This window comes from Rhinopithecus roxellana, chromosome 7 (assembly GCF_007565055.1).
Source record: "Rhinopithecus roxellana isolate Shanxi Qingling chromosome 7, ASM756505v1, whole genome shotgun sequence".
Lineage (NCBI taxonomy): Eukaryota > Metazoa > Chordata > Mammalia > Primates > Cercopithecidae > Rhinopithecus > Rhinopithecus roxellana.
Window position 1 is genome coordinate 59653912 of NC_044555.1, and position 26890 is coordinate 59680801.

At 41.0% G+C, this 26890-nt stretch overlaps 1 protein-coding gene across 6 annotated transcripts in view; it reads left to right on the top strand.

Annotated features, from left to right (window-relative positions):
* The window catches only part of F8 (coagulation factor VIII), a 224087-nt gene that overhangs the window by 190455 nt on the left and 6742 nt on the right, over positions 1-26890 (top strand). For 5 of the 6 annotated variants that reach the window (XM_010352837.2, XM_010352828.2, XM_010352840.2 and 2 more), the window contains 3 exons: positions 3780-3924; positions 5129-5277; positions 6561-6737. In XM_010352837.2, the coding sequence (XP_010351139.1) occupies positions 3780-3924; positions 5129-5277; positions 6561-6737 (471 nt within the window). Of the gene's footprint in view, positions 1-3779; positions 3925-5128; positions 5278-6560; positions 6738-26890 lie in introns of those variants that run through there. The other variant, XR_004058312.1, reaches the window with a different exon arrangement.

The following is a 26890-nucleotide window of genomic DNA, read 5'->3' on the forward strand; positions in this document are numbered from 1 at the left end:
CATGTATTAGTTCTAATAATTTTTTGTTGAGTCTTTAGAGTTTTCTACATGTATGATCATGTCATCTGCAAAAAGAGATGATTTTACTATTCTCTCCTATTTGGATGCTTATTTTATTTATTTATTTATTTATTTAAATTATATTTTAAGTTCTGGGGTACGTGTGCAGAACGTGCAGTTTTGTTACATAGGTATACATGTGCCCTGGTGGTTTGGTGCACCCATCAACCCGTCACCTACATCAGGTATATCTTCTAATGTTATCCCTCTCCTAGCCCCCCACCCCCCAACAGGCCCTGGTGTGCGATGTTCCCCTCCCTGCTTCTATATGTTCTTATTGTTCAACTCCCCCTTGTGAGTGAGAACATGCAGTGTTTGGTTTTCTGATCTTGTGATAGTTTGCTGAGAATGATGATTTACAGCTTCATCCATGTCCCTGCAAAGGACATGAACTCATCCTTTTTAATGGCTGTATAGTATTCCATGGTGTATATGTGCTACATTTTCTTAATCCAGTCTATCATTGATGGACATTTGGGTTGGTTCCAAGTCTTATGCTATTGTGAATAGTGCCACAATAAACATACATGTGCATGTGTCTTTATTGTAGAATGATTTATAATCCTTTGGGCATATGCCCAGTAATGGGATTGCTGGGTCAAATGGTATTTCCAGTTCTAGATCCTTGAGGAATCGCCACACTGTCTTCCACAATGGTTGAATTAATTTACACTCCCATCAACAGTGTAAAAGCATTGCTATTTTTCCACAACCTCTCTAGCATCTGTTGTTTCCTGACTTTTTAATGATCACCATTCTAACTGGCATGAAATGGTATCTCATTGTGGTTTTGATTTGCATTTCTCTAATAACCAGTGATGATGAGCATTTTTTCATATGTCTGTTGGCTGCATAAATGTCTTCTTTTGAGAAGTGTCTATTCATATCCTTTGCCCATTTTTTGATGGGGTTTTTTTTTTCTTGTAAATTTGTTTAAGTTCTTTGTAGATTCTGGATATTAGCCCTTTGTCAGATGGATAGATTGCAAAAATTTTCTCCCATTCTGTAGGTTGCCTGTTCACTCTGATGATAGTTTCTTTTGCTGTGCAGAAGCTCCTTAGTTTGATTAGATCCCATTTGTCAATTCTGGCTTTTGTTGTCATTGCTTTTGGTGTTTTAGATATGAAGTCTTTGCCCATGCCTATGTCCTGAATGGTATTACCCAGGTTTCCCTCTAGGATTTTTATGGTCCTAGGTCTTACATTTAAGTCTTTGATCCATCTTGAGTTGATTTTTGTAAAAGGTGTAAGGAAGGGGTCCAGTTTCAGTTTTCTGCATATGGCTAGCCAGTTTTTCCGACACTATTTATTAAATAGGGAATCTTTTCCCCATTGCTTGTTTGTGTCAGGTTTGTCAAAGAAAAGATGGTTGTAGCTGTGTGGTGTTATTTCTGAGGCCTCCGTTCTGTTCCATTGGTCTGTATCTCTGTTTTGGTACCAGTACCATGCTGTTTTGGTTACTGTAGTCTTGTACTATAGTTTGAAGTCAGGTAGCATGATGCCTCCAGCTTTGTCCTTCTTGCCCAGGATTGTCTTGGCTATGTGGGCTGTTTTTTGGTTCCATCTGAAGTTTAAAGTAGTTTTTTTCCAATTTTGTGAAGAAAGTCAGTGGTAGCTTGATGGAGATAGCATTGAATCTATAAATTACTTTAGGCAGTATGGCCATTTTCACGATATTGATTCTTCCTATCCATGAGCATGGAATGTTTTTCCATTTGTTTGTGTCCTCTCTTATTTCCTTGATCAGTGGTGTGTAGTTCTCCTTGAAGAGGTCCTTCACATCCCTTGTAAGTTGTATTCCTAGGTATTTTATTCTCTGTAGCAATTGTGAATGGGAGTTCACTCATGATTTGGCTATCCATTTGTCTGTTATTGGTGTGTAGGAATGCTTGTGATTTTTGCACATTGATTTTGTATCCTGAGACTTTGCTGAAGTTGCTTATCAGCTTAAGGAGGTTTTTGGCTGAGATGATGGGATTTTCTAAATATACAATCATGTCATCTGCAAACAGGGACAATTTGACTTCCTTTTTTCCTATTTGAATACGCTTTATTGCTTTCTCTTGCCTGATTGCCCTGGCCAGAACTTCCAATACTATGTTGAATAGGAGTGGTAAGAGAGGGCATCATTGTCTTGTGCCAGTTTTCAAAGGGAATGCTTCCAGTTTTTGCCCATTCCGTGTGATATTGGCTGTGGGTTTGTCATAAATAGCTCTTATTATTTTGAGGTATGTTCCATCGATACCTAGTTTATTGAGAGTGTTTAGCATGAAAAGGTATTGAATTTTATCGAAGGCCTTTTCTGCATCTATTGAGATAATCATGTGGTTTTTGTCTTTGGTTCTCTTTATATGCTGGATTATGTTTATTGATTTGCATATGTTGAACCAGCCTTGCATCCCAGGGATGAAGCCAACTTGATCATGGAGGATAAGCTTTTTGATGTGCTGCTGAATTCAGTTAGCCAGTATTTTATTGAGGATTTTCGCACTGATGTTCATCAGGGATATTGGCCTGAAATTTTCTTTTTTTGTTGTGTCTCTGCCAGGTTTTGGTATCAGGATTATGCTGGCCTCATAAAATGAGTTAGGGAGGATTCCCTCTTTTTCTATTGATTGGAATAGTTTCAGAAGGAATGGTACCAGCTCCTCTTTGTACCTCTGGTAGAATTCAGCTGTGAATCTGTCTGGTCCTGGACTTTTTTTTGGTTGGTAGGCTATTAATTACCGCCTCAATTTCAGAACTTGTTATAGGTCTATTCAGTGATTTGACTTCTTCCTGGCTCAGACTTGGGAGAGTGTATGTGTCCAGGAATTTATATATTTCTTCTAGATTTTCTAGTTTATTTTCATAGATGTGTTTATAGTATTCTCTGATGGTAGTTTGTATTTCTGTGGGATCAGTGGTGATATCACCAATATCATTTTTTATTGCATCTACTTGATTCTTCTCTCTTTTCTTCTTTATTAGTCTGGCTAGCGGTCTATCTATTTTGTTGAAGAAATTCCCATTTAAAAAAGGTTATATCTCTGATTAGTGTCACAACATGATGAACTTTGAAAATATGCTAAGTGAAGGCCAGGCGCGGTGGCTACGCCTGTAATCCCAGCACTTTGGGAGGCCAAGGTGGGCAGATCACGATCCTGGATTCATTGATTTTTTGAAGAGTTTTTTGTGTCTCTATCTCTTTCAGTTCTGCTCTGATCTTAGTTATTTCATGTCTTCTGCTAGCTTTTGAATTTGTTTGCTGTTGCTTCTCCAATTCTTTAATTTTGATGTTAGGGTGTCAGTTTTCAATCTTTCCTGCTTTCTCTTGTAGGCATTTAGTGCTATAAATTTCCCTCTAAACACTGGTTTAAATGTGTCCCAGAGATTCTGGTACGTTGTGTCTTCGTTCTCATTGGTTTCAAAGAACATCTTTACATCTGCCTTCATTTCATTATTTACCTGGTAGTCATTCAGGAGCAAGTTGTTCAGTTTGCAGTAGAAAATGACTTCACTTGCCCCAGACCTAATAATTTCCCTTGTTCCCACTTCTTCTTGGTGCTTTCCTCCTTTGTGTCTACCATCGTAACATTCATCTAACCATAGTTGTCTTATGTAGATGTTGGATGCTGTTGAGAAATGCACAAAGCAAATTAGAAGGAAGATGTGATTGACAGAAATTGCTTTTTACTGTGTATTCACTTTCCATGTATTTGTGCTAATCTCTCCATACAGGTCTTCTTTGGCAATGTGGATTCATCTGGGATAAAACACAATATTTTTAACCCTCCAATTATTGCTCGATACATCCGTTTGCACCCAACTCATTATAGCATTCGCAGCACTCTTCGCATGGAGTTGATGGGCTGTGATTTAAATAGTAAGTGCCAAGTCATCCCATATCCTTCTTCCCTCAACTATGGGTAGGGCGACTAACTGTTCTAGTTATCTTGAGACTGGAGGAGGGTTCCCGGTATCAGGAAACAAAATTGTTAGTGCTAAAACCAGCACAGTCCTGGGCAAACCCAGAAATACCATTCAACCCAGCCACCCCATCACTGGGTGTATACTCAAAGGAATATAAATCATTCTGTCATAAAGACACATGCATACATATGTTCATTTCCGCACGATTCACAATAGCAAAGGCATGGAATCAACCTAAATGCCCATCAACAACAGACTGGATAAAGAAAATGTGGTACATACATACCATGGAATACTATGCAGCCATAAAAAAGAATGAGTTCATGTCCTTTTCAGCAACTTAGATGCAGCTAGAGGCTATTATCATAAATGAACTAATGCAAGAACAGAAAACCAAATATCACCTGTTCTCATAAGTGGGAGCTAAACATTCAATGCACATGGACACAATGATGGAAACTCAGGAGGGGAGAGGTTGGGAGGGGGGTGTGGGTTTGAAGGTTACGTATTGGGTACTACACTTACTACCTGGGTGAGGGGATCATTCATACACCAAGCCTCAGTGACATGCAATTTACCCATGCAACAAACCTACCCATGTACCCCTAGAACCTAAAATAAAAGTAGAAGAAGAAAAGAAACAAGGAAAATTAAAGAGTCACACAAAGTGGGAAGAGCTGGCCAGAAAACAGATAACAATAACAGAATTGGCCGGGCGTGGTGGCTCACACCTATAATCCCAGCACTTTGGGAGGCCAAGGTGGGCAGATCATGAGGTCAGGAGATCAAGACCATCCTGGCTAACACGGTGAAACCCCATCTGTACTAAAAATACAAAAAATTAGCTGGTCATTGTGGCGGGCGCCTGTAGTCCTAGCTACTCCGGAGGCTGAGGCAAGACAATCACTTGAACCCGGGAGGTGGAGGTTGCAGTGAGCCGAGATCACGCCACTGCACTCCAGCCTGGGTGACAAAGCGAGACTCCATCTCAAAAAACAAAACAAAACAAAAAATCCAATAACAGAATCTATGCAAAAGTTAACACCTGAGAAATGATATTATGATGACAGTAGCCCTAGAATATCAGTGGAGGCTGCTCAGTATAACTGAGGCTGAAGCATGTCCTTGTGATAACCTTCCTTTTTCTTTTCTTTGAGGTTGCAGCATGCCGTTGGGAATGGAGAGTAAAGCAATATCAGATGCACAGATTACTGCTTCATCCTACTTCACCAATATGTTTGCCACCTGGTCTCCTTCAAAAGCTCGACTTAACCTCCAAGGAAGGAGTAATGCCTGGAGACCTCAGGTAAGAGGCAACAGATTTACTCTTTAACTGACTCAAAGCAGTGGTTGGGGAAAAAATGGGGGAAGGCCTTGACTGTTTCTTCCGAGGTATTTCTATCAACTGCTAGTTCTAAAAAGAGTGTCAAGGAAGTTTGATTACGGGCTAATATCTGTCAAAGAATTGTAGAAGCTAAAGTCCATTTTACATATAAATATCAACAATTGGCCGGGCGCGGTGGCTCAAGCCTGTAATCCCAGCACTTTGGGAGGCCGAGACGGGCGGATCACGAGGTCAGGAGATCGAGACCATCCTGGCTAACACCGTGAAACCCCGTCTCTACTAAAAAATACAAAAAACTAGCCGGGCGAGGTGGCGGGCGCCTGTAGTCCCAGCTACTCGGGAGGCTGAGGCAGGAGAATGGCGTGAACCTGGGAGGCGGAGCTTGCAGTGAGCTGAGATCTGGCCACTGCACTCCAGCCCGGGCGACAGAGCGAGACTCCGTCTCAAAAAAAAAAAAAAATCAACAATTAGCTTTCTTTCCAGGTTTCTCATTACATCAATGGAAAGTAAACATTTACTGTGTATCTTAGTATTCCCAGGATGAGCCTAGGGATACAAAGGTGAATTGTGAAAAATTTTGGCCCTGAAGTTGCTTAGAGTTGAATAAGAGAGACAGATTAGCTAATAGAAAGTAGAGGCCTGGCACGGTGGCTCATGCCTGTAATCCCAGCACTTTGGGAGGCTGAGGCGGGCTGATCACAAGGTCAGGAGTTCGAGACCAGTCTTTTGCTGAGGCAAGATCATCACATGAACCTGGGAGGCGGACGTTGCAGTGAGCTGAGATCACGCTATTGTACTCTGGCCCAGGCGACCGTGCCTGACTCCGTCTCAAAAAAAAAAAGAAAGAAAGAGTGAGGCTGCGCACAGTGGCTCACGCCTGTAATCCTAACACTTTGGGAGGCCGAGGTGGCAGATCACCTGAAGTCAGGAGTTCAAGACCAGCCTGGCCAACCTGGTGAAACCTCATCTCTACTAAAAATAGAAAATTATCTGGGCATGGTGGTGGGTACCTGTAACCACAGCTACTCGGGAGGCTGAGGCAGGAGAATCGCTTGAACTTGGGAGGCAGAGGTTCAGTGAGCTGAGATCGTGCCATTGCACTCCCACCTGGGTGACAAAGCGAGACTTCATCTCCAAAAAAGAAAGTAGAGTGAGAAATGCTGTGGTATGGTTAAGAGGGATTTGGGAATTTCTGGGAATAAATGGTTACCAAGAGGCTACTAATCCAACTCTATTGCCCTCAGGTGAATAATCCAAAAGAGTGGCTGCAAGTGGACTTCCAGAAGACAATGAAAGTCACAGGAATAACTACTCAGGGAGTAAAATCTCTACTTACCAGCATGTATGTGAAGGAGTTCCTCATCTCCAGCAGTCAAGATGGCCATCACTGGACTCTCTTTTTTCAGAATGGCAAAGTAAAGGTATGCTAGTCTCCTTGGAAAGAAAGAAAAAAAAAACCACCTCTCCTAGAGCTTAACATAACATAATAAGGTTGATATATGACCAAACTTTCAGGGCAACATTTATTAAGTACCTAAGGTAGCAAGACATTGTAAAAGGCATTCTGAGAGAACACGGTGACTTTAAGAAAAAGGTAAAGTACCAAGAAAAGGGCAGAGTAGATCCAAGAGTTGATTCTCCTCATCAGCACCTTGATTCCCAAGCCTTTTTGACCTTTAACTTCAGTGGTCCAGGAAGTCTTCATTCTTAATCTGGGTTTACTGGATAATTCAACAAATTGTGCTGATGAAAAGACATGACATAAACTCTTATCATCCCATGAGTAATGGGGGAAGGAATAGTTCCTCTCTTTGGTATTTTCTATATTCTTTGTTCACTAAGAGTTAACCATGATGTGGTCCTTACCAATCTTTCTAATACAGTCTCTTGCCACTTGGCTCTTTAAGCTCCATCCATACTAAGAAATTCTCAGGTCACTAAACACAGCACATTGTATCTCATATCAGGCTTTTTTTTTTTTTTTTTTTTTTTCTTTTTGAGGCGGAGTCTCGCTCTGTCGGCCGGGCTGGAGTGCAATGGCGGGATCTCAGCTCACTGCAAGCTCCGCCTCCCGGGTTCACGCCATTCTCCTGCCTCAGCCTCCCGAGTAGCTGGGACTACAGGCGCCCGCCACCTCGTCCGGCTAGTTTTTTTTGTATTTTTAGTAGAGACGAGGTTTCACCGTGTTAGCCAGGATGGTCTCGATCTCCTGACCTCGTGATCCGCCCGTCTCGGCCTCCCAAAGTGCTGGGATTACAGGCTTGAGCCACCGCGCCCGGCCCAGGCTTTTAAATAGATACTATTTCTTCTACCTGGAACATTTTTCTAGCTGCGCACTACTGCCACTTTCACCTGACTCATTCTTTAAGTCTCAGATAAACATCATGTTCAAGAAGAATTCCTTTATCCATCAAGGCTGGATTAAAGACTTCACCAAACTGGCAGTTTGGTGACCTGAAGTCTAGACATTGGATATTCTAGAAGAAATTCCCATTTAAAAAAGGTTATATCTCTGATTAGTGCCACAACATGATGAACTTTGAAAATATGCTAAGTGAAGGCCAGGCGCGGTGGCTCATGCCTGTAATCCCAGCACTTTGGGAGGCTGAGGAGGGTGGATCACGAGGTCAGGAGATCGAGACCATCCTGGCTAACACAGTAAAACCCCGTCTCTTCTAAAAATACAAAAAATTAGCCGAGCATGATGGCGGGCACCTGTAGTCCCAGGTACTCAGGAGGCTGAGGCAGGAGAATGGCATGAACCCAGGAGGCGGAGCTTGCAGTGAGCTGAGATTGTGCCACTGCACTCCAACCTGGGCCACAGAGTGAAACTCAATCTAAAAAAAAAGAAGAAAATATGCTAAGTGAATAGGCCAGACATAAAAGGATATAGATATTGTATGATTCTACTTATATGAGTGTGTTAGTCAGGGATATCCAAAGAAACAGAACCAATAGGAGATTCTGTCTGTCTGCCTGCCTTCTCTCTCTGGATGAGCTAAACTGTTTTAGTTCAAGACTAAAAGCAGGAAAAAGCAGATGTTCCAGTCCAAAGGCAGGCAGGCAGCAAGAACACTTTCTTACTTGGGGAAGACTCAGCCTTTTTGTTCTATTCAGGCCTTCAACTAATTGGATGATGCCTGTCCACATTAGGGAGGGCAATCTGCTTTACTCAGTCTACTGACTTCAGTGTTAATCTAATTCAAAAACACCCTCAGAGAAATACCCAGAATAATGTTTGAGTAAATATCTGGGCACCTTATGACCAAGTAAAGTAGATACATAAAATTAACCATCACAAGTCCACCCCTTGTCAATGTAGCACCCACCATACACATCTCCTTTATCTCTAAATAGAGACAGAAATGAGGTCCTAATTCCACCTAACATGATATGACAAAACTTGACTGGTATTGATAACTATCTTCTTCTACTACCCATTCTGTGTTGACTTTGCCTTCAGCAAGCATCTCAGCTGATTGTGGTTCTTTACCTGATGAGGTGACCCGAACCTTTATTCCTGAAGAGCCTGGGCCATTAGTAGTCCTGCATGGATTGGGTAGCTGTAGTTTCCCATTGACCAGAATCATAGGGTGTGGTAATAGTAAGAGACACTCTAACGGATCTGTTATATTCCAGACACACTCTCCCATACCTCCATTGTGAAGTAGTAGTCCAGTTTCCTTCCAGGAAGGACAAAACGCTGCCCCTTCCATGATTAACATATTCTAATGTAATCAGCCTGCTGCCAGATAGCTGGCTGATCATCCTGGGAAATACTGCCATACTGGGGACTCTCTGTTTGTCTCTACTGCTATCAGATTGGGCCCTTAGCAGTGGCCATAGACAGGTCAGCCTTGTTGAATAGAAGTCCATGTTGCTGAGCCCATGCATAACCTCTATCCCTGCCACCATGGCTACTTTGTTCATGAGCCCATCAGGCAGTGACATAGGTGGCTGAGTAAAGAGGATGACTGGTATCCACAGAACAGATCATCATATCTACTTTTTTTTTTTTTTTTTTTTTTTTTTTGAGATGGAGTCTTGCTCTGTCACCCAGGCTGGAGTGCAGTGGCACGATCTCGGCTCACTGCAACCTCTGCCTCCCAGGTTCAAGCATTTCTCGTGCCTCAGCCTCCCATGTAGCTGGGACTATAGGTGCACATCACCACACCTGGCTAATTTTTGTATTTTTAGTAGAGACAGGGTTTCACCATGTTGGCCAGGCTGATCTTGAACTCCTGACCTCAGGTGATCCTCCTGCCTTTGCTTCCCAAAGTGCTGGGATTACAGGTGTGAGCCACTGCACCCGGCTCATCATATTTACTTGATTACTGAAATCCTTATCTGCTGAGGTCACCCTTTGTTGAACACTCAAATGGGACATAAATATCTTCACATCCTTCGCCCATTCAGAGAGATCTATCCACATACCTCTTCCCCAAATTTGTCACCTGTTTTCTAATCATGTTCCTTCCAAGTCCATATCTGGACAAAGCACTGACTACAGCCCATAATTTGACATATAATTGCACACCTGGCCATTTCTTCTTCTAAGCAAAGTCCACAACCACGTACACTGCCTAAAATTCTGCCCATTGTCCTTCATGGGTATCTCAGATAGGGACTATCCACTTTTGTGTAGTACCTGCATATCATGCAAAACCATTGGTAAACCAGGTCCAAGACTCCTCTTCCTCTGTAAACTGATCATAGGGAACTCCCAATGAGGCCATAAGTGCAGGCTGGGAGAGAGAAGGCAGGGTAGCAGAAACAGGCACCATGGACATTTGGGCTACTTCTTAATGTAATTTACATGTGCCTTCATGACCTGCTCAGACCTAACCATGTATAGACCACTTCCATTTGATGATGGAGTGCCATTATTCATACCCAACTTTATGACTTGGTAGGTCAGATAACACCTAGTTCATGATGGGCAGTTCAGGTCACATGGCAACTTGGTGGTCTGTGGCTAAGCATTCAGTATCTACTAAGGCCCAGTAGTAGGCCAAGAGCTACTCACAAAAGGAGAATAGTTATTCACAGAGGATTACAGGAGGATTTCTCACTATAACAGCCCCTGCTCCATAAGTCAGGGAACCAATGTGAAGATCCTGCTAGCTGCTCAATATATCTGTTCCAATTACGCATTCCAGGACTGGGGAAATAACCACAAGATAGGCTCACAGATTCTCTGCATCCACTTTGAGATGGACTTGAGCTAAAATTCCATTGATCATTTGACCCTCCATAAGCCCATACTCTGACTAGTGGACCACAGTGACATTTTGGGTCTCCAGAAATTAGTGCCAGTTCAGAGCCATTGTCCAGTAGTCCCTGAAAGGTCTGATTAAGTATTTTTCTTCAATGCACAGTTATTCTGATAGAAAGGCCATATGTTCCTTTGGGGAAGGCTGAGAGAAAGTAACGGTATTCTTGGCAGTGTACCAGAGTCCTTCCTCAAGGAGACTGAGCCTCCCCTTCATTCAAGTAGTGCTGGGTCTGTAAACTTGCTCAAATCTGGGAATTGATTGAGAGGCCGTGACTCTGTTTTTATTATTCAGGTTAGACTTTTGTTCACTTGACCTAGAACTTTTCCGCTTATACAGATCAAGTATTTGGTAGGCATTCTATCTATATCTCCTCTAGGAACACTATAATCTACTAGCCAACACCATAGTCATACTATTCTAATTGCTGTTTTGACTCTGCTGTCCCTTATGGTAACCACACTTACCTTGCCTTTGGCAGTTGAGTACTGCCCCTTTTCCCCTGCCACCCCAGGATCCAATTATTCCCATCGTATTTAGGTTTTCTAATTCAGTGAATGCAGGTTCTGCTGTAAGGTGTCACCTACAGAGAAGAGTGATCACAGAGTCCTTCGAGGATGCTGAGGTTCCCCTGACAAATTTATTTCTCAAAGTAATGGTGAGATCTGTGTCTTCTGAACTCTCCCAGTGTTGGTGAGTAGGTCTTAAATGACAAATTAACTCAAGCATTTCAATCTCCTTTCTTCTACGTTAAACCAGGGCAAGTCTGAAATTTCTACTTTGCTCACTGTGGGCCATCTTTTGATCTGTGTTTCAGTCAACCAATTAAATAGTTAGAGGCCTTCCTAATTCCCTGAGATGCAACATTAAATCCAGAATGTCTGCTTAGTGGGCCCATGTCAGTAAATTTGGCCTAATCCAACTTTATGTGCCTTCCACTATTATCTCACATCCTTAGTACCCATTCCTATACATATCCTCTGGATTCCTGTTTGTGTAAATTAGAAAACTCAAGTCATTCTTTTGAAGTGTAGTACATCTTGTCATGGGTCACCTTCATACTTCACCTTGCCTGCTGGGACTTGAGTGTAGTTATAGATCTAATAACAAAGAGGGGTGGTAGGGTGGGTCCTGAAGGCAATCAGCATTATCTTGCATGGCAGTTGCCTCAAGGGAGGCCATTACAGTTTCCGCAGGCAGTGCAGGGTTAATCCACTTAGACTGGAGTGGAGACACTGCCACCACAGGGATGGAGAGACAGCTTTCACTGGCAAAGAAGACTCATCAATATTTAGGAGCTCAATGTCCCCAGCTTAATCAGGGTCTTCCACACATACCTAATCCAACTTATAGTGCCCCATTCTTTCCCAGTCAATGCCCTTGCTTTAACAGTAGAAACCCTGCAAAGCTGGAAGTTTGACTTGCTTTGTAATTCAGTTAGTCACGGGATGAGATTTGGCATTTGATTTTCAGCACTCTCAGCTCTGTGGCTACAGTAGATAAGGGTCTCCTTCAGGGCATACATAGAATCTGTCAGGTCATTTATGCAGCTCTTGAGCTGGGAATTCAAATTTCTGAGCTCCTCCTTTTCTTTCATCACTTTTTCCAGCAACATTAGCAGCAACCGACTAATCTCATCATATTCATTAGTTTGATAAATATGTTCATAAATGTCAATATACATAGTCACCAAGACCCTTGCTTCTTATAAGTAGTTGATTAGGAGTATCCAATGGAGATATTTTGCATATACATATATTTGGAGATGGAGTGTCACTCTGTCGTCCAGGCCAGAGTGCAGTGGCGTGATCTCAGCTCACTGCAACCTCCGTCTACCAGGTTCAAGGGATTCTCACGCCTCAGCCTCCTGAGTAGCTGGGATTACAGGTACCTGCCTAATTTTTGTGTTTTTAGTAGAGACAGGGTTTTGTCATGGTGGCCAGGCTGGTCTCGAACTCCTGACCTCAGGTGATCCATCCGCCTCAGCCTCCCAAAGTGCTGGGATTACAGGCGTGAGCCACTGCGCCCAGCCTGGCCTACATATTTCTATTACCAGATCATGCCATGGACAGTTTTTACTACTGAAAATAGTCAGTAGTGTCTTTAAATTTCATCAGATTACAGAACCAATTCCAGAAATCCAATAACAAATGTATAAAATTTATCCTTGAAGTTCTGTTCCTTTAGAATCACTCTTGGTGTGAAAATCTGTATTAGTCATGGTTCCCAAAGAAACAGAACCAAGAGGAGACACACACGCGCACACACACGCACACACACACACACACACACACACACACGCACATATACTTATAAGGAATTAGCTCATGTGAGTATGGAGTCTGATTAGTCTCAAGATCTGCAGGATGAGTTGGCAACCTAGAGACCCCTGAGAGTTCAAAGACCAGCAGGCTGCAGACCTAGAAAGAGTTAAAATGTTTTAGTTTGAGGCCAAAGGCAGAAAAAAAAAAAAACAAAACCGAAGTCCTAGTTTAAAGGTAGTCAAATAGAAGAAACTGTCTCTTACTAAGAGGACAGTCAGCCTTTTTGTTATATTTAGGCCTTCAACTGATTGGATAAGTTCCACCTACACTGGGGAGGACAATCTGCTTTACTTAGTCTATCAACTCAAATGTTAATCTCACCACAAAACACTCTCACAGACACACATAAAATAAAGTTTAATCAAATATATGGGCACCCCATGACCCAGTCAAGTTGACACATAAAATTAACTGCCATAATGAGGTATCTAGAGTAGGTAAATTCATAAAGACAGAAAGTAGAAAAGAGGTTACCAGGGGCTTGGAATGGGGAGGAAATGGAGAGTTATTTTCAATGAGTACAGAGTTTCTGTTTGCGTGATGAAAAAGTTCTGGAAATGGATAGTGGTAATGGGTGCACAATATTGTGAATATACTTAATACCACTAAATTGCACACTTAAAATGATTAAAATGGTAAATTTTATGTATATTGTACAACAATAAAAAAAGGCTATATCACTGACAATACATTGTTGTATTTGGCAAAGAAAGGGGAATCTCCAGCCCCCTCATCAACAAAAACCCCCACAAACTTCCATTTTAAAATAATGAGCTGAAATCATAGCAGAGAGAGGTGAATAATGAGCAAATATAAAAAGGAAGACCTTTCATCAGAGAGAATACCCACATTAATGTTGTTAATGGAAGACTAAGCCTTGAGCAAAATGCAAGGAGAACTCAGTGTGAGAATTCTGCATTGTCATGAATCCCAGAAGGAAGCTAAAGAAGTTGCAGATAAATATTATCCTCTGGCACCTGGAAGAACCATTCTCAACCTGCTCTAGAAAAAAAGCACCTCCAGTTTAGGCCTCCAGGATTCCTACATATTAAAATTATAAGATCACAGACATAGATCAGCAAACATGCAAGACAACAAGACAACTTGAGTACAAGTGAACAGAAACAATCAGTGCAGATTAAAACTTGAAGAACACCAGATATTGACATTATCAGATAAATAATGTGAAATAATTATGTATAAAATATTTAAAGTAATAACATATGGAAACATGAAAATAAAAGACAAATTATCCAAAATTATTAGGCAGTTGAAAAAAACACTTGCAGTTTACAAAGTCAACATGCAAAAATCGGTTGTATTTTTATACAATAACAATGAAAAACATGAAAAGGAAAACAGAAAAGTCTATTTACAATAGCATCAAAGATAATACACTATTTAGGAATAAATTTAACCAAGGAGATGCAAGTCTTGTCTACTAAAAACTAAAAAACCCAGTTGAAAGAAATTAAAGAACTATCTGATCTGAAGACATCAAATATGGAAAATTAGCAGCTAGAAAAAAATTAAAAATTAAAAATTCAAAGAGAAATTAAAGAACTAAATAAATGAAAAGGCATCCTGGATTTACGGATTTGAAGACATAATAGTGTTAAGATAAGAATATTACCGGGGGCGGAGCAAGATGGACGAATAGGAACGGCTCCAGTCTCCAACTCCCAGCGCAAGCGACACAGAAGACCGGTGATTTCTGCATTTTCAACTGAGGTACTGGGGTCATCTCACTAAGGAGTGCCGGACAATCGGTGCTGGTCAGCTGCTGCAGCCTGACCAGCGAGAGCTGAAGCAGGGTGAGGCATCACCTCACCTGGGAAGCGCAAGGGGGAAGGGAATCCCTTTTCCTAGCCAGGGGAACTGAGACACACAACACCTGGAAAATCGGGTAACTCCCACCCCAATACCGCACTTTAAGCAAACGGGCACACCAGGAGATTATACCCACACCTGGCCGGGAGGGTCCCACGCCCACGGAGCCTCCCTCATTGCTAACACAGCAGTCTGCCGCGATCTAACTGCAAGGCAGCAGCGAGGCTGGGGGAGGGGCGCCCGCCATTGCTGAGGCTTAAGTAGGTAAACAAAGCCGCTGGGAAGCTCGAACTGGGTGGAGCTCACAGCAGCTCAAGGAAACCTGCCTGTCTCTGTAGACTCCACCTCTGGGGGCAGGGCTCAGCTAAAAAAACAACAGGGGAAGCAGCAGAGGCCTGAGCAGACGCAAACGACTCTGTCTGACAGCTTTGAAGAGAGCAGTGGATCTCCCAACACGGAGGTTGAGATCTGAGAACGGACAGACTGCCTGCTCAAGTGGGTCACTGACCCCTGAGTAGCCTCACTGGGAGACATCCCCCACTAGGGGCAGTCTGACACCCCACACCTCACAGGGTGGAGTACACCCCTGAGAGGAAGCTTCCAAAGCAAGAATCAGACAGGTACACTCGCTGTTCAGCAATATTCTATCTTCTGCAACCTCTGCTGCTGATACCCAGGCAAACAGGGTCTGGAGTGGACCTCAAGCAATCTCCAACAGACCTATAGCTGAGGGTCCTGACTGTCAGAAGGAAAACTATCAAACAGGAAGGACACCTATACCAAAACCCCATCAGTACGTCACCATCATCAAAGACCAGAGACAGATAAAACCACAAAGATGGGGAAAAAGCAGGGCAGAAAAGCTGGAAATTCAAAAAATAAGAGCGCATCTCCCCCTGCAAAGGAGCGCAGCCCATCGCCAGCAACGGATCAAAGCTGGTCAGAGAATGACTTTGACGAGATGAGAGAAGAAGGCTTCAGTCCATCAAACTTCTCAGAGCTAAAGGAGGAATTACGTACCCAGTGCAAAGAAACTAAAAATCTTGAAAAAAGAGTGGAAGAATTGACAGCTAGACTAATTAATGCAGAGAAGGTCATAAACGAAATGACAGAGATGAAAACCATGACACGAGAAATACGTGACAAACGCACAAGCTTCAGTAACCGACTCGATCAACTGGAAGAAAGAGTATCAGTGATTGAGGATCAAATGAATGAAATGAAGCAAGAAGAGAAACCAAAAGAAAAAAGAAGAAAAAGAAATGAACAAAGCCTGCAAGAAGTATGGGATTATGTAAAAAGACCAAATCTACGTCTGATTGGGGTGCCTGAAAGTGAGGGGGAAAATGGAACCAAGTTGGAAAACACTCTTCAGGATATCATCCAGGAGAACTTCCCCAACCTAGTAGGGCAGGCCAACATTCAAATTCAGGAAATACAGAGAATGCCACAAAGATACTCCTCGAGAAGAGCAACTCCAAGACACATAATTGCCAGATTCACCAAAGTTGAAATGAAGGAAAAAATCTTAAGGGCAGCCAGAGAGAAAGGTCGGGTTACCCACAAAGGGAAGCCCATCAGACTAACAGCAGATCTCTCGGCAGAAACTCTACGAGCCAGAAGAGAGTGGGGGCCAATATTCAATGTTCTTAAAGAAAAGAATTTTAAACCCAGAATTTCATATCCAGCCAAACTAAGTTTCATAAGTGAAGGAGAAATAAAATCCTTTACAGATAAGCAAATGCTTAGAGATTTTGTCACCACCAGGCCTGCCTTACAAGAGACCCTGAAGGAAGCCCTAAACATGGAAAGGAACAACCGATACCAGCCATTGCAAAAACATGCCAAAATGTAAAGACCATCAAGGCTAGGAAGAAACTGCATCAACTAACGAGCAAAATAACCAGTTAATATCATAATGACAGGATCAAGTTCACACATAACAATATTAACCTTAAATGTCAATGGACTAAATGCTCCAATTAAAAGACACAGACTGGCAAACTGGATAAAGAGTCAAGACCCATCAGTCTGCTGTATTCAGGAGACCCATCTCACATGCAGAGACATACATAGGCTCAAAATAAAGAGATGGAGGAAGATCTACCAAGCAAATGGAGAACAAAAAAAAGCAGGGGTTGCAATCCTAGTCTCTGATAAAACAGACTTTAAACCATCAAAGATCAAAAGAGACAAAGAAGGCCATTACATAATGGTAAAGGGATCAATTCAACAGGAAGAGCTAACTATCCTAAATATATATGCACCCAATACAGGAGCACCCAGATTCATAAAGCAAGTCCTTAGAGACTTACAAAGAGACTTAGACTCCCATACAATAATAATGGGAGACTTCAACACTCCACTGTCAACATTAGACAGATCAACGAGACAGAAAGTTAACAAGGATATCCAGGAATTGAACTCATCTCTGCACCAAGCAGACCTAATAGACATCTATAGAACTCTCCACCCCAAATCAACAGAATATACATTCTTCTCAGCACCACATCGCACTTATTCCAAAATTGACCACATAATTGGAAGTAAAGCACTCCTCAGCAAATGTAAAAGAACAGAAATTATAACACACTGTCTCTCAGACCACAGTGCAATCAAACTAGAACTCAGGACTAAGAAACTCAATCAAAACCGCTCAACTACGTGGAAACTGAACGACCTGCTCCTGAATGACTACTGGGTACATAATGAAATGAAGGCAGAAACAAAGATGTTCTTTGAAACCAGTGAGAACAAAGATACAACATACCAGAATCTCTGGGACACATTTAAAGCAGTGTGCAGAGGGAAATTTATAGCACTAAATGCCCACAAGAGAAAGCAGGAAAGATCTAAAATTGACACTCTAACATCACAATTAAAAGAACTAGAGAGGCAAGAGCAAACACATTCAAAAGCTAGCAGAAGGCAAGAAATAACTAAGATCAGAGCAGAACTGAAGGAGATAGAGACACAAAAAACCCTCCAAAAATCAATGAATCCAGGAGTTGGTTTTTTGAAAAGATCAACAAAATTGACAGACTGCTAGCAAGACTAATAAAGAAGAAAAGAGAGAGGAATCAAATAGATGCAATAAAAAATGATAAAGGGGATATCACCACCGACCCCACAGAAATACAAACTACCATCAGAGAATACTATAAACACCTCTACGCAAATCAACTAGAAAATCTAGAAGAAATGGATAATTTCCTGGACACTTACACTCTCCCAAGACTAAACCAGGAAGAAGTTGAATCCCTGAATAGACCAATAGCAGGCTCTGAAATTGAGGCAATAATTAATAGCCTACCAACCAAAAAAAGTCCAGGACCAGATGGATTCACAGCTGAATTCTACCAGAGGTACAAGGAGCAGCTGGTACCATTCCTTCAGAAACTATTCCAATCAATAGAAAAAGAGGGAATCCTCCCTAACTCATTTTATGAGGCCAACATCATCCTGATACCAAAGCCTGGCAGAGACACAACAAAAAAAGAAAATTTTAGACCAATATCCCTGATGAACATCGATGCAAAAATCCTCAATAAAATACTGGCAAACCGGATTCAGCAGCAAATCCAAAAGCTTATCCACCATGATCAAGTGGGCTTCATCCCTGGGATGCAAGGCTGGTTCAACATTCGCAAATCAATAAACGTAATCTAGCATATAAACAGAACCAAAGACAAGAACCACATGATTATCTCAATAGATGCAGAAAAGGCTTTTGACAAAATTCAACAGCCCTTCATGCTAAAAACGCTCAATAAATTCGGTATTGATGGAATGTACCTCAAAATAATAAGAGCTATTTATGACAAACCCACAGCTAATATCATAGTGAATGGGCAAAAACTGGAAAAATTCCCTTTGAAAACGGGCACAAGACAGGGATGCCCTCTCTCACCACTCCTATTCAACATAGTGTTGGAAGTTCTGGCTAGGGCAATCAGGCAAGAGAAAGAAATCAAGTGTATTCAGTTAGGAAAAGAAGAAGTCAAATTGTCCCTGTTTGCAGATGACATGATTGTATATTTAGAAAACCCCATCGTCTCAGCCCAAAAGCTCCTTAAGCTGATAAGCAACTTCAGCAAAGTCTCAGGATACAAAATTAATGTGCAAAAATCACAAGCATTCTTATACACCAGTAACAGACAAGCAGAGAGCCAAATCAGGAATGAACTTCCATTCACAATTGCTTCAAAGAGAATAAAATACCTAGGAATCCAACTTACAAGGGATGTCAAGGACCTCTTCAAGGAGAACTACAAACCACTGCTCAGTGAAATCAAAGAGGACACAAACAAATGGAAGAACATACCATGCTCATGGATAGGAAGAATCAATATCGTGAAAATGGCCATACTGCCCAAGGTTATTTATAGATTCAATGCCATCCCCATCAAGCTACCAATGAGTTTCTTCACAGAATTGGAAAAAAACTGCTTTAAAGTTCATATGGAACCAAAAAAGAGCCCGCATTGCCAAGACAATCCTAAGTCAAAAGGACAAAGCTGGAGGCGTCACGCTACCTGACTTCAAACTATACTACAAGACTACAGTAACCAAAACAGCATGGTACTGGTACCAAAACAGAGCTATAGACCAATGGAACAGAACAGAGTCCTCAGAAATAATACCACACATCTACAGCCATCTGATCTTTGACAAACCTGAGAGAAACAAGAAATGGGGAAAGGATTCCCTATTTAATAAATGGTGCTGGGAAAATTGGCTAGCCATAAGTAGAAAGCTGAAACTGGATCCTTTCCTTACTCCTTATACGAAGATTAATTCAAGATGGATTAGAGACTTAAATGTTAGACCTAATACCATAAAAACCCTAGAAGAAAATCTAGGTAGTACCATTCAGGACATAGGCATGGGCAAGGACTTCATGTCTAAAACACCAAAAGCAACGGCAGCAAAAGCCAAAATTGACAAATGGGATCTAATTAAACTAAAGAGCTTCTGCACAGCAAAAGAAACTACCATCAGAGTGAACAGGCAACCTACAGAATGGGAGAAAATTTTTGCAATCTACTCATCTGACAAAGGGCTAATATCCAGAATCTACAAAGAACTCAAACAAATATACAAGAAAAAAACAAACAACCCCATCAAAAAGTGGGCAAAGGATATGAACAGACATTTCTCAAAAGAAGACATTCATACAGCCAACAGACACATGAAAAAATGCTCATCATCACTCGCCATCAGAGAAATGCAAATCAAAACCACAATGAGATACCATCTCACACCAGCTAGAATGGCAATCATTAAAAAATCAGGAAACAACAGTTGTTGGAGAGGATGTGGAGAAATAGGAACACTTTTACACTGTTGGTGGGATTGTAAACTAGTTCAACCATTATGGAAAACAGTATGGCAATTCCTCAAGGATCTAGAACTAGATGTACCATATGACCCAGCCATCCCACTACTGGGTATATACCCAAAGGATTATAAATTATTCTACTACAAAGACACATGCACACGTATGTTTATTGCAGCACTATTCACAATAGCAAAGACTTGGAATCAACCCAAATGTCCATCTGTGACCGACTGGATTAAGGAAATGTGGCACATATACACCATGGAATACTATGCAGCCATAAAAAAGGATGAGTTTGCATCCTTTGTAGGGACATGGATGCAGCTGAAAACCATCATTCTTAGCAAACTATCACAAGAAGAGAAAACCAAACACCGCATGTTCTCACTCATAGGTGGGAACTGAACAATGAGATCACTCGGACTCGTGGAGGAGAACATCACACACCGGGGCCTATCATGGGGAGGGGGGAGGGGGGAGGGATTGCATTGGGAGTTATACCTGATATAAATGATGAATTGATGGGTGCTGACGAGTTGATGGGTGCAGCACACCAACATGGCACAAGTATACATATGTAACAAACCTGCACGTTATGCACACGTACCCTAGAACTTAAAGTATAATTTAAAAAAATTAAAAATATATATATATTTTAAGAGATTTAAAAAAAAAAAAAGAATATTACCACAAACCATTTGCAGATTCAAAGCAAGCATTCTGTTTTTTTTTGTTTGTTTGTTTTTTGTTTTGAGACGGAGTCTCACTCTGTTGCTTAGGTTGCAGTGTGGTGGTGCAATCTCTGCTCACCATAACCTCTGCTTCCTGGGCTCAAGTGATTCTCTGGCCTCAAAGCATTCTCTATCATAATCCTGAAGACATTTTTTTTTTTTTTTTTTTTTGAGGAATGGAAAAATCTATCCTAAAATTCAGATGGAATCTCAAGGGACCCTTAATAGCCAAAACAATCTTGAAAAGGAACAACATTGGAGGAGTCATACTTCCCAATTTTAGAACTTACTACAAACCTATAAGAATCAAAACAGTGCAGTACTTGCATAAATATAGACACATAGATCAATGGAATAGAATTGAGAGTCCAGAAATAAGCCTATACATCTATGGTCAACTGATTTTCAAAAAACGTGCCAAGACCATTTTGTGGGAAAAGAATAGTCTCTTCAACAAATGGTGCTGGGACAATTGGATATCCACATGCAAAAGAAGGAAGTTGGATCCTTACCATATACAAAATTTAGCTCAAGGCTAGATGTGGTGGCTCACATCTATAATCCTAGCACTTTGGGAGGCTGAGACTGGTGGATCACTTGAGCTCAGGAGTTTGAGACCAGCCTGGGCAACACAGTGAGACTCTGTATCTACAAAACAAGAAAAAAAAATTAGCTGGCGTGATGGTACACACCTGTAGTCCCAGCTATTAGGGAGGCTGGGATAGGAGGATCGCTTGAGCCCAGGATGTGGAGGCTGCAGTGAGCCATGATCACACCACTGCACTCCAGCCTGGGTGTCAGAGCAAGACCCTGTCTGTAAAAACTCATTTAACTAAAAATGTATCAAAAAACTAAATATAAAAGCTAAAACTATAAAACTCTAAGAAAAAACAAAGAGGTAAATTGTTATGATATTGGATTTGGCAATGGTTTCTTAGATGTGACACCACAATCACAAGCAACAACTATATAAAAATATATATAGTAGACATCTTTAAGGTTAAAAGCTTTTGTACATCAAAGAACACTATCAAGAAAGTAAAAAGATGATCTATAGTATAGGAGGAAAAAATTGCAGAATCATATATCTGATAAAGGGTCTAGTATCCCAGAATATAAAAAGAACTCTTACAACTTGGCCGGGTGCGGTGGCTCAAGCCTGTAATCCCAGCACTTTGGGAGGCCAAGACAGGCGGATCACGAGGTCAGGAGATTGAGACCATCCTGGCTAACACGGTGAAACCCCGTCTCTACTAAAAAAAAAATACAAAAAAACTAGCCGGGCGAGGTGGCGGGCGCCTGTAGTCCCAGCTACTTGGGAGGCTGAGGCTGGAGAATGGCATAAACCCGGGAGGCGGAGCTTGCAGTGAGCTGAGATTGTGCCACTGCACTCCAGCCTGGGCGACAGAGCGAGACTCCGTCTCAAAAAAATAAAAAATTAAAAAAAAAAAAACAACTCAACAACAGAAAGACAACCAAAATTTAAAATGGATAAAGGACTTCAATGGGAACTTCTCCAAAGAAGGTATACAAGTGTCCAACAAATTCATGAAAAGACAGACATCATTAGTTATTAGGGAAATGCAAATCAAAACCACAATGAGATAGCATTTCAAACCTACTAGGATGGTTAAATTAAAATACATATATATATATCAAGCGGGAAAATAACAAGTGTTAGTAAGAATGTAAAGAAATTGGAACCTACCTTGATGATGAGAACGTGAAATAGGGCAGTCACTGTAGAAAATATTTTGGCAGTTCCTTAATAAGGAAAACATAGAATTAACATAGACCCAGCAATTCTACTCCTGGTTATGGACCTAGAAGAATTAAAAACAGGCACTCTAACAAAACTAATATACAAGTGCATATAGAAGTACTATTCATAATAGCAAACAGGTGAAAACAGCTCAAATGTTCATCAAGTGATGAAGAGATAAACAAAATGTGGTCTATCCATACATGGACTATTATTCATTCATAAAAATCGAAGTACTGATCCATGCTACAACTTGGATGCTCCTTGAAAGCATTATGCTAAGTGAAAGCAGTCAGGCACAATAGGTCGCATTCCACTTATATGAAATACCCAGAATAGCAAATCCATAGAGACAGAAAACAGATTAGTGGTTGCCAGAAGCTGGCAGAAGGAGTGAATATGGAGTGGCTTCTTAAAAAAATTGGATACAATTTTATTTTTATTTTTTAGAAATGGAGTCTCACGCTGTCAACCAGAGGTTGAAACACAATAATAAAGACAAAAAAGAGGTTACTATGTGTGTAAATCTAAACAAACATTTACGTTTTAAAGCAATATAAAAGTTTGTTACTTGAATATATAAAATATATTATGGAGTTAAAAATATATAGATATATAGAAATTTATTATATTTGGTATCTAAAGTAGTCAAATTCGTAGAAACAAAAAGTAGAATGGGGCCGGGCGCGGTGGCTCAAGCCTGTAATCCCAGCACTTTGGGAGGCTGAGACGGGCGGATCACGAGGTCAGGAGATCGAGACCATCCTGGCTAACACGGTGAAACCCCGTCTCTACTAAAAATACAAAAACTAGCCGGGCGAGGTGGCGGGCGCTTGTAGTCCCAGCTACTCGGGAGGCTGAGGCAGGAGAATGGCGTAAACCCGGGAGGAGGAGCTTGCAGTGAGCTGAGATCTGGCCACTGCACTCCAGTCCGGGCCACAGAGCGAGACTCCGCCTCAAAAAAAAAAAAAAAAAGTAGAATGGTGGTTACCAGGGCCTGGATGGGAGGGGGTAATGAGGAGCTGTTTAGGTTTCAGTTTTCCGAGATGAAAAAGTTCTAGAGATCTGTTGCACAACAATGTGAATATACTTATCATTACTGATACCTGTACTCTTAAAAATTGGTAAGTTTGGTTATTTTTATTTAAAAAAACAAAAAAGGCCATTACATACATGGAGATGCTAAGACCAGCCACCACCATCAAACTTACCAATTTTTTAAAAAAGGAATAAGGAATAGGTGTTTGTGGGAAGAACTTGGGTTAATACTTCTTTATTTACATGACTTAGCAAGTCAAAGCAAAGCCAAATGGAATTTCTCCCTGTGACCTGGTGGGATGATGGACTTGCTGGGTCTGCTAAATGCCATCGTGTACACATAAAATGTTTTAAGAAAGACTCTATATGAGGTACAAGCTTTGAAAGATGTAAACTCTAGTAGATGAAGTTAATGCCACTTACATTTTTAGAGCTGTTATGGGATGAATTGTGTCCCCCCAAAATTCATATGTTGAAGTCCTAAACTCCAGTTACCTCAGAATGTGATCTTATTTGGAGATAGAATTCATAAATAGGTAATTAAGCTAAAAAGAGGTAATTAGGTTGGGTCTTATTCCTATATGACTGGTGTCCTTAAAAGAAGAGGAAATTAGGACACAGACAGGCACAAAGAGGGATGACCACGTGAAGATACAGAAAGAGGACAGCCATCTACAAGCCAAGGAGAGAGGCCTTACAAGAAACCAGCCCTTAGCCAGGTGTGGTAGCATGTACCTGTAGTTCTAGTTACAAGGGTACAGTGAGTTAGGGTTGTGCCACTGCACTCCAGCCTGGAGAACAGAACAAGACCCTGTCTCTAAAATAAATAAATAAATAAATAAATAAATAAATAAAGAGAAGGAGAAGAAGAAGAAAAGCAAAATAAAAAAGGAAAAAAAAGAACCAAGCCTGCTGGCCAGGCACGGTAACTCATGCATGTAATCCCAGCACTTTGGAAGGCTGAGGCAGGAAAATCATCTGAGGTCAGGAGTTGAAGACCAGCCTGCCCAACATGGTGAAACCCCCTCTACTAAAAATACAAAAATTAGCTGGACATGCTGGCATGCTAATGTAATCCCAGCTACTCAGGAGACTGAGGCACAAGAATTGCTTGAGCCAGGGAGGCAGAAGTTGCAGTGAACCCAGATTACACCATCACACTCCAGCCTGGACTACTACTACAGAGAGACTCCATCTCAAAAAACAAACAACAAACAGACAAAAAAAAAAAAAAAAGCAAGCCTGCCTATCCCTTGATCTTGGACTTCTAGCCTCCAGAACTGTGAGAAAATAAATTTCTATTCTTTAAGCCAGGTGTGTGTGTGTGTGTATGTGTGTGTGTGTGTGTGAATTTAGAACATATGACAACAATAGCAAAAAAGTCAGTATGGGGATAAATAGAATAAAGGATTCTAAAATCCATGTATTGTGTAGGAGGTAAAGATGTTGATTAATATTAAACCTTGATAATTTGATTAATGTTATAGTTTATAGGATAACCAGTAAGTAATAGAAATACACACAATGTAAGACTTCCAAAATGGTAGAATTAAAAATATGAAAGGATAAAATATACTCAACAAACCTAAGTGAAAGCAAGCAAACACAGATAAAGAAACATAAAACAGGTAGAAAAAATAGCAAGATAAGATGGTATATTTAAATTGAAATATAACAGTAATCATATGTAATATGAGTGGACCAAATATTTCAGTTAAAAGACAAAGATTGTCAGATTGATAATAAAGCAAAAGTAGCTGGGCGTGGTGGCTCACACCTCTAGTCCCAGCTACTTAGGATGCTGAGGTGGGAGGATCACTCGAGCCCAGGAGGTTGAGACCAGCCTGGGCAAGATAGTGAGACTTCTCTCTTAAAAAAAAAAAAAAAAAAAAAAAAAAGCAAAAGCAAATCGTGTGCATTTTATAAAAGGCATATCTAAAACATTAGATACAGAAAAGTTGCAAGACAAAAATAGGAAAAGAAGTTATGCAAATATCTAAAAGATATCTATTGCAGCTCTATTGATAGCAGAAAAATGGACTTTAAAGCAAGAAAGTATTACTGGAGATTAAGAATGTGATTTCATGGCCAGACGTGGTGGCTCACACCTGTAATCCCAGCACTATGGGAGGCCGAGGCAGGCAGATCACGAGGTCAGGAGATCAAGACCATCCTGGCTAACAAGGTGAAACCCCATCTGTACTAAAAAAAAAAATACAAAAAATTAGCCAGGCATGGTGGCGGGCACCTGTAGTCCCAGCTACTCAGGAGGCTGAGGCAGGAGAATGGCATAAACCCAGGAGGTGGAGCTCGCAGTGAGCAGAGATCACGCCACTGCAGTCCAGCCTGGGCGACAGAGTGAGACTCTGTCTCAAAAAAAAAAAAAAAAAATGTGATTTCATAATAATCAAAAGTCTCTGAGAAAACAAAATTTGAATTTATATTATGTAATTACATAGCTTCAAAATATTTAAAGCAGAAACTGATAGAAAAAGGAAAATGGACAAATTCACAATTTAGAGTGCTAGATTTTAACACATTTCTCATCAAGTGATGGAACAATGTATAGAAATAGAACAGTTAACAATTCACAAGTTTGATCTTATAGACATATTTAGAAAATAGCACCTTGAAGTTGCAGAATTACACATTCTTTGGAAGTACACAAAGGAAACATGTTAGAATTTTCCATTTTAAGCTACAAATAAAGTAGTCTCAAATTTCAGATAATAAAAAACATGTTTTCTGGTCACAATACAATTAAAGTAGATATAAGTAAGAAAGAGATAACTATAAAATCTTCCTATGTTAGAAATCAAGAAATATACTTTTAAACCCATATGTCAAAGAAGAAATCACAAGTTAGAAAATATTTTAAACTGAATGATAACAAGGCATGACATATTAAAATGTGGGAATCAGCTAAAGCAATACTTAGAAAGAAAGGTATAGCCTTAAAAACATATATTGGAAAAGAAGAAAGCCTGAAAATTCATGAGCCAAGTTATGTCTCAAGAAGCTAGTGGAGGCCGGGCGCGGTGGCTCAAGCCTGTCATCCCAGCACTTTGGGAGGCCGAGACGGGCGGATCACGAGGTCAGGAGATCGAGACCATCCTGGCTAACACGGTGAAACCCCGTCTCTACTAAAAATACAAAAACTAGCCGGGCGAGGTGGCGGGCGCCTGTAGTCCCAGCTACTCGGGAGGCTGAGGCAGGAGAATGGCGTAAACCCGGGAGGCGGAGCTTGCAGTGAGCTGAGATCTGGCCACTGCACT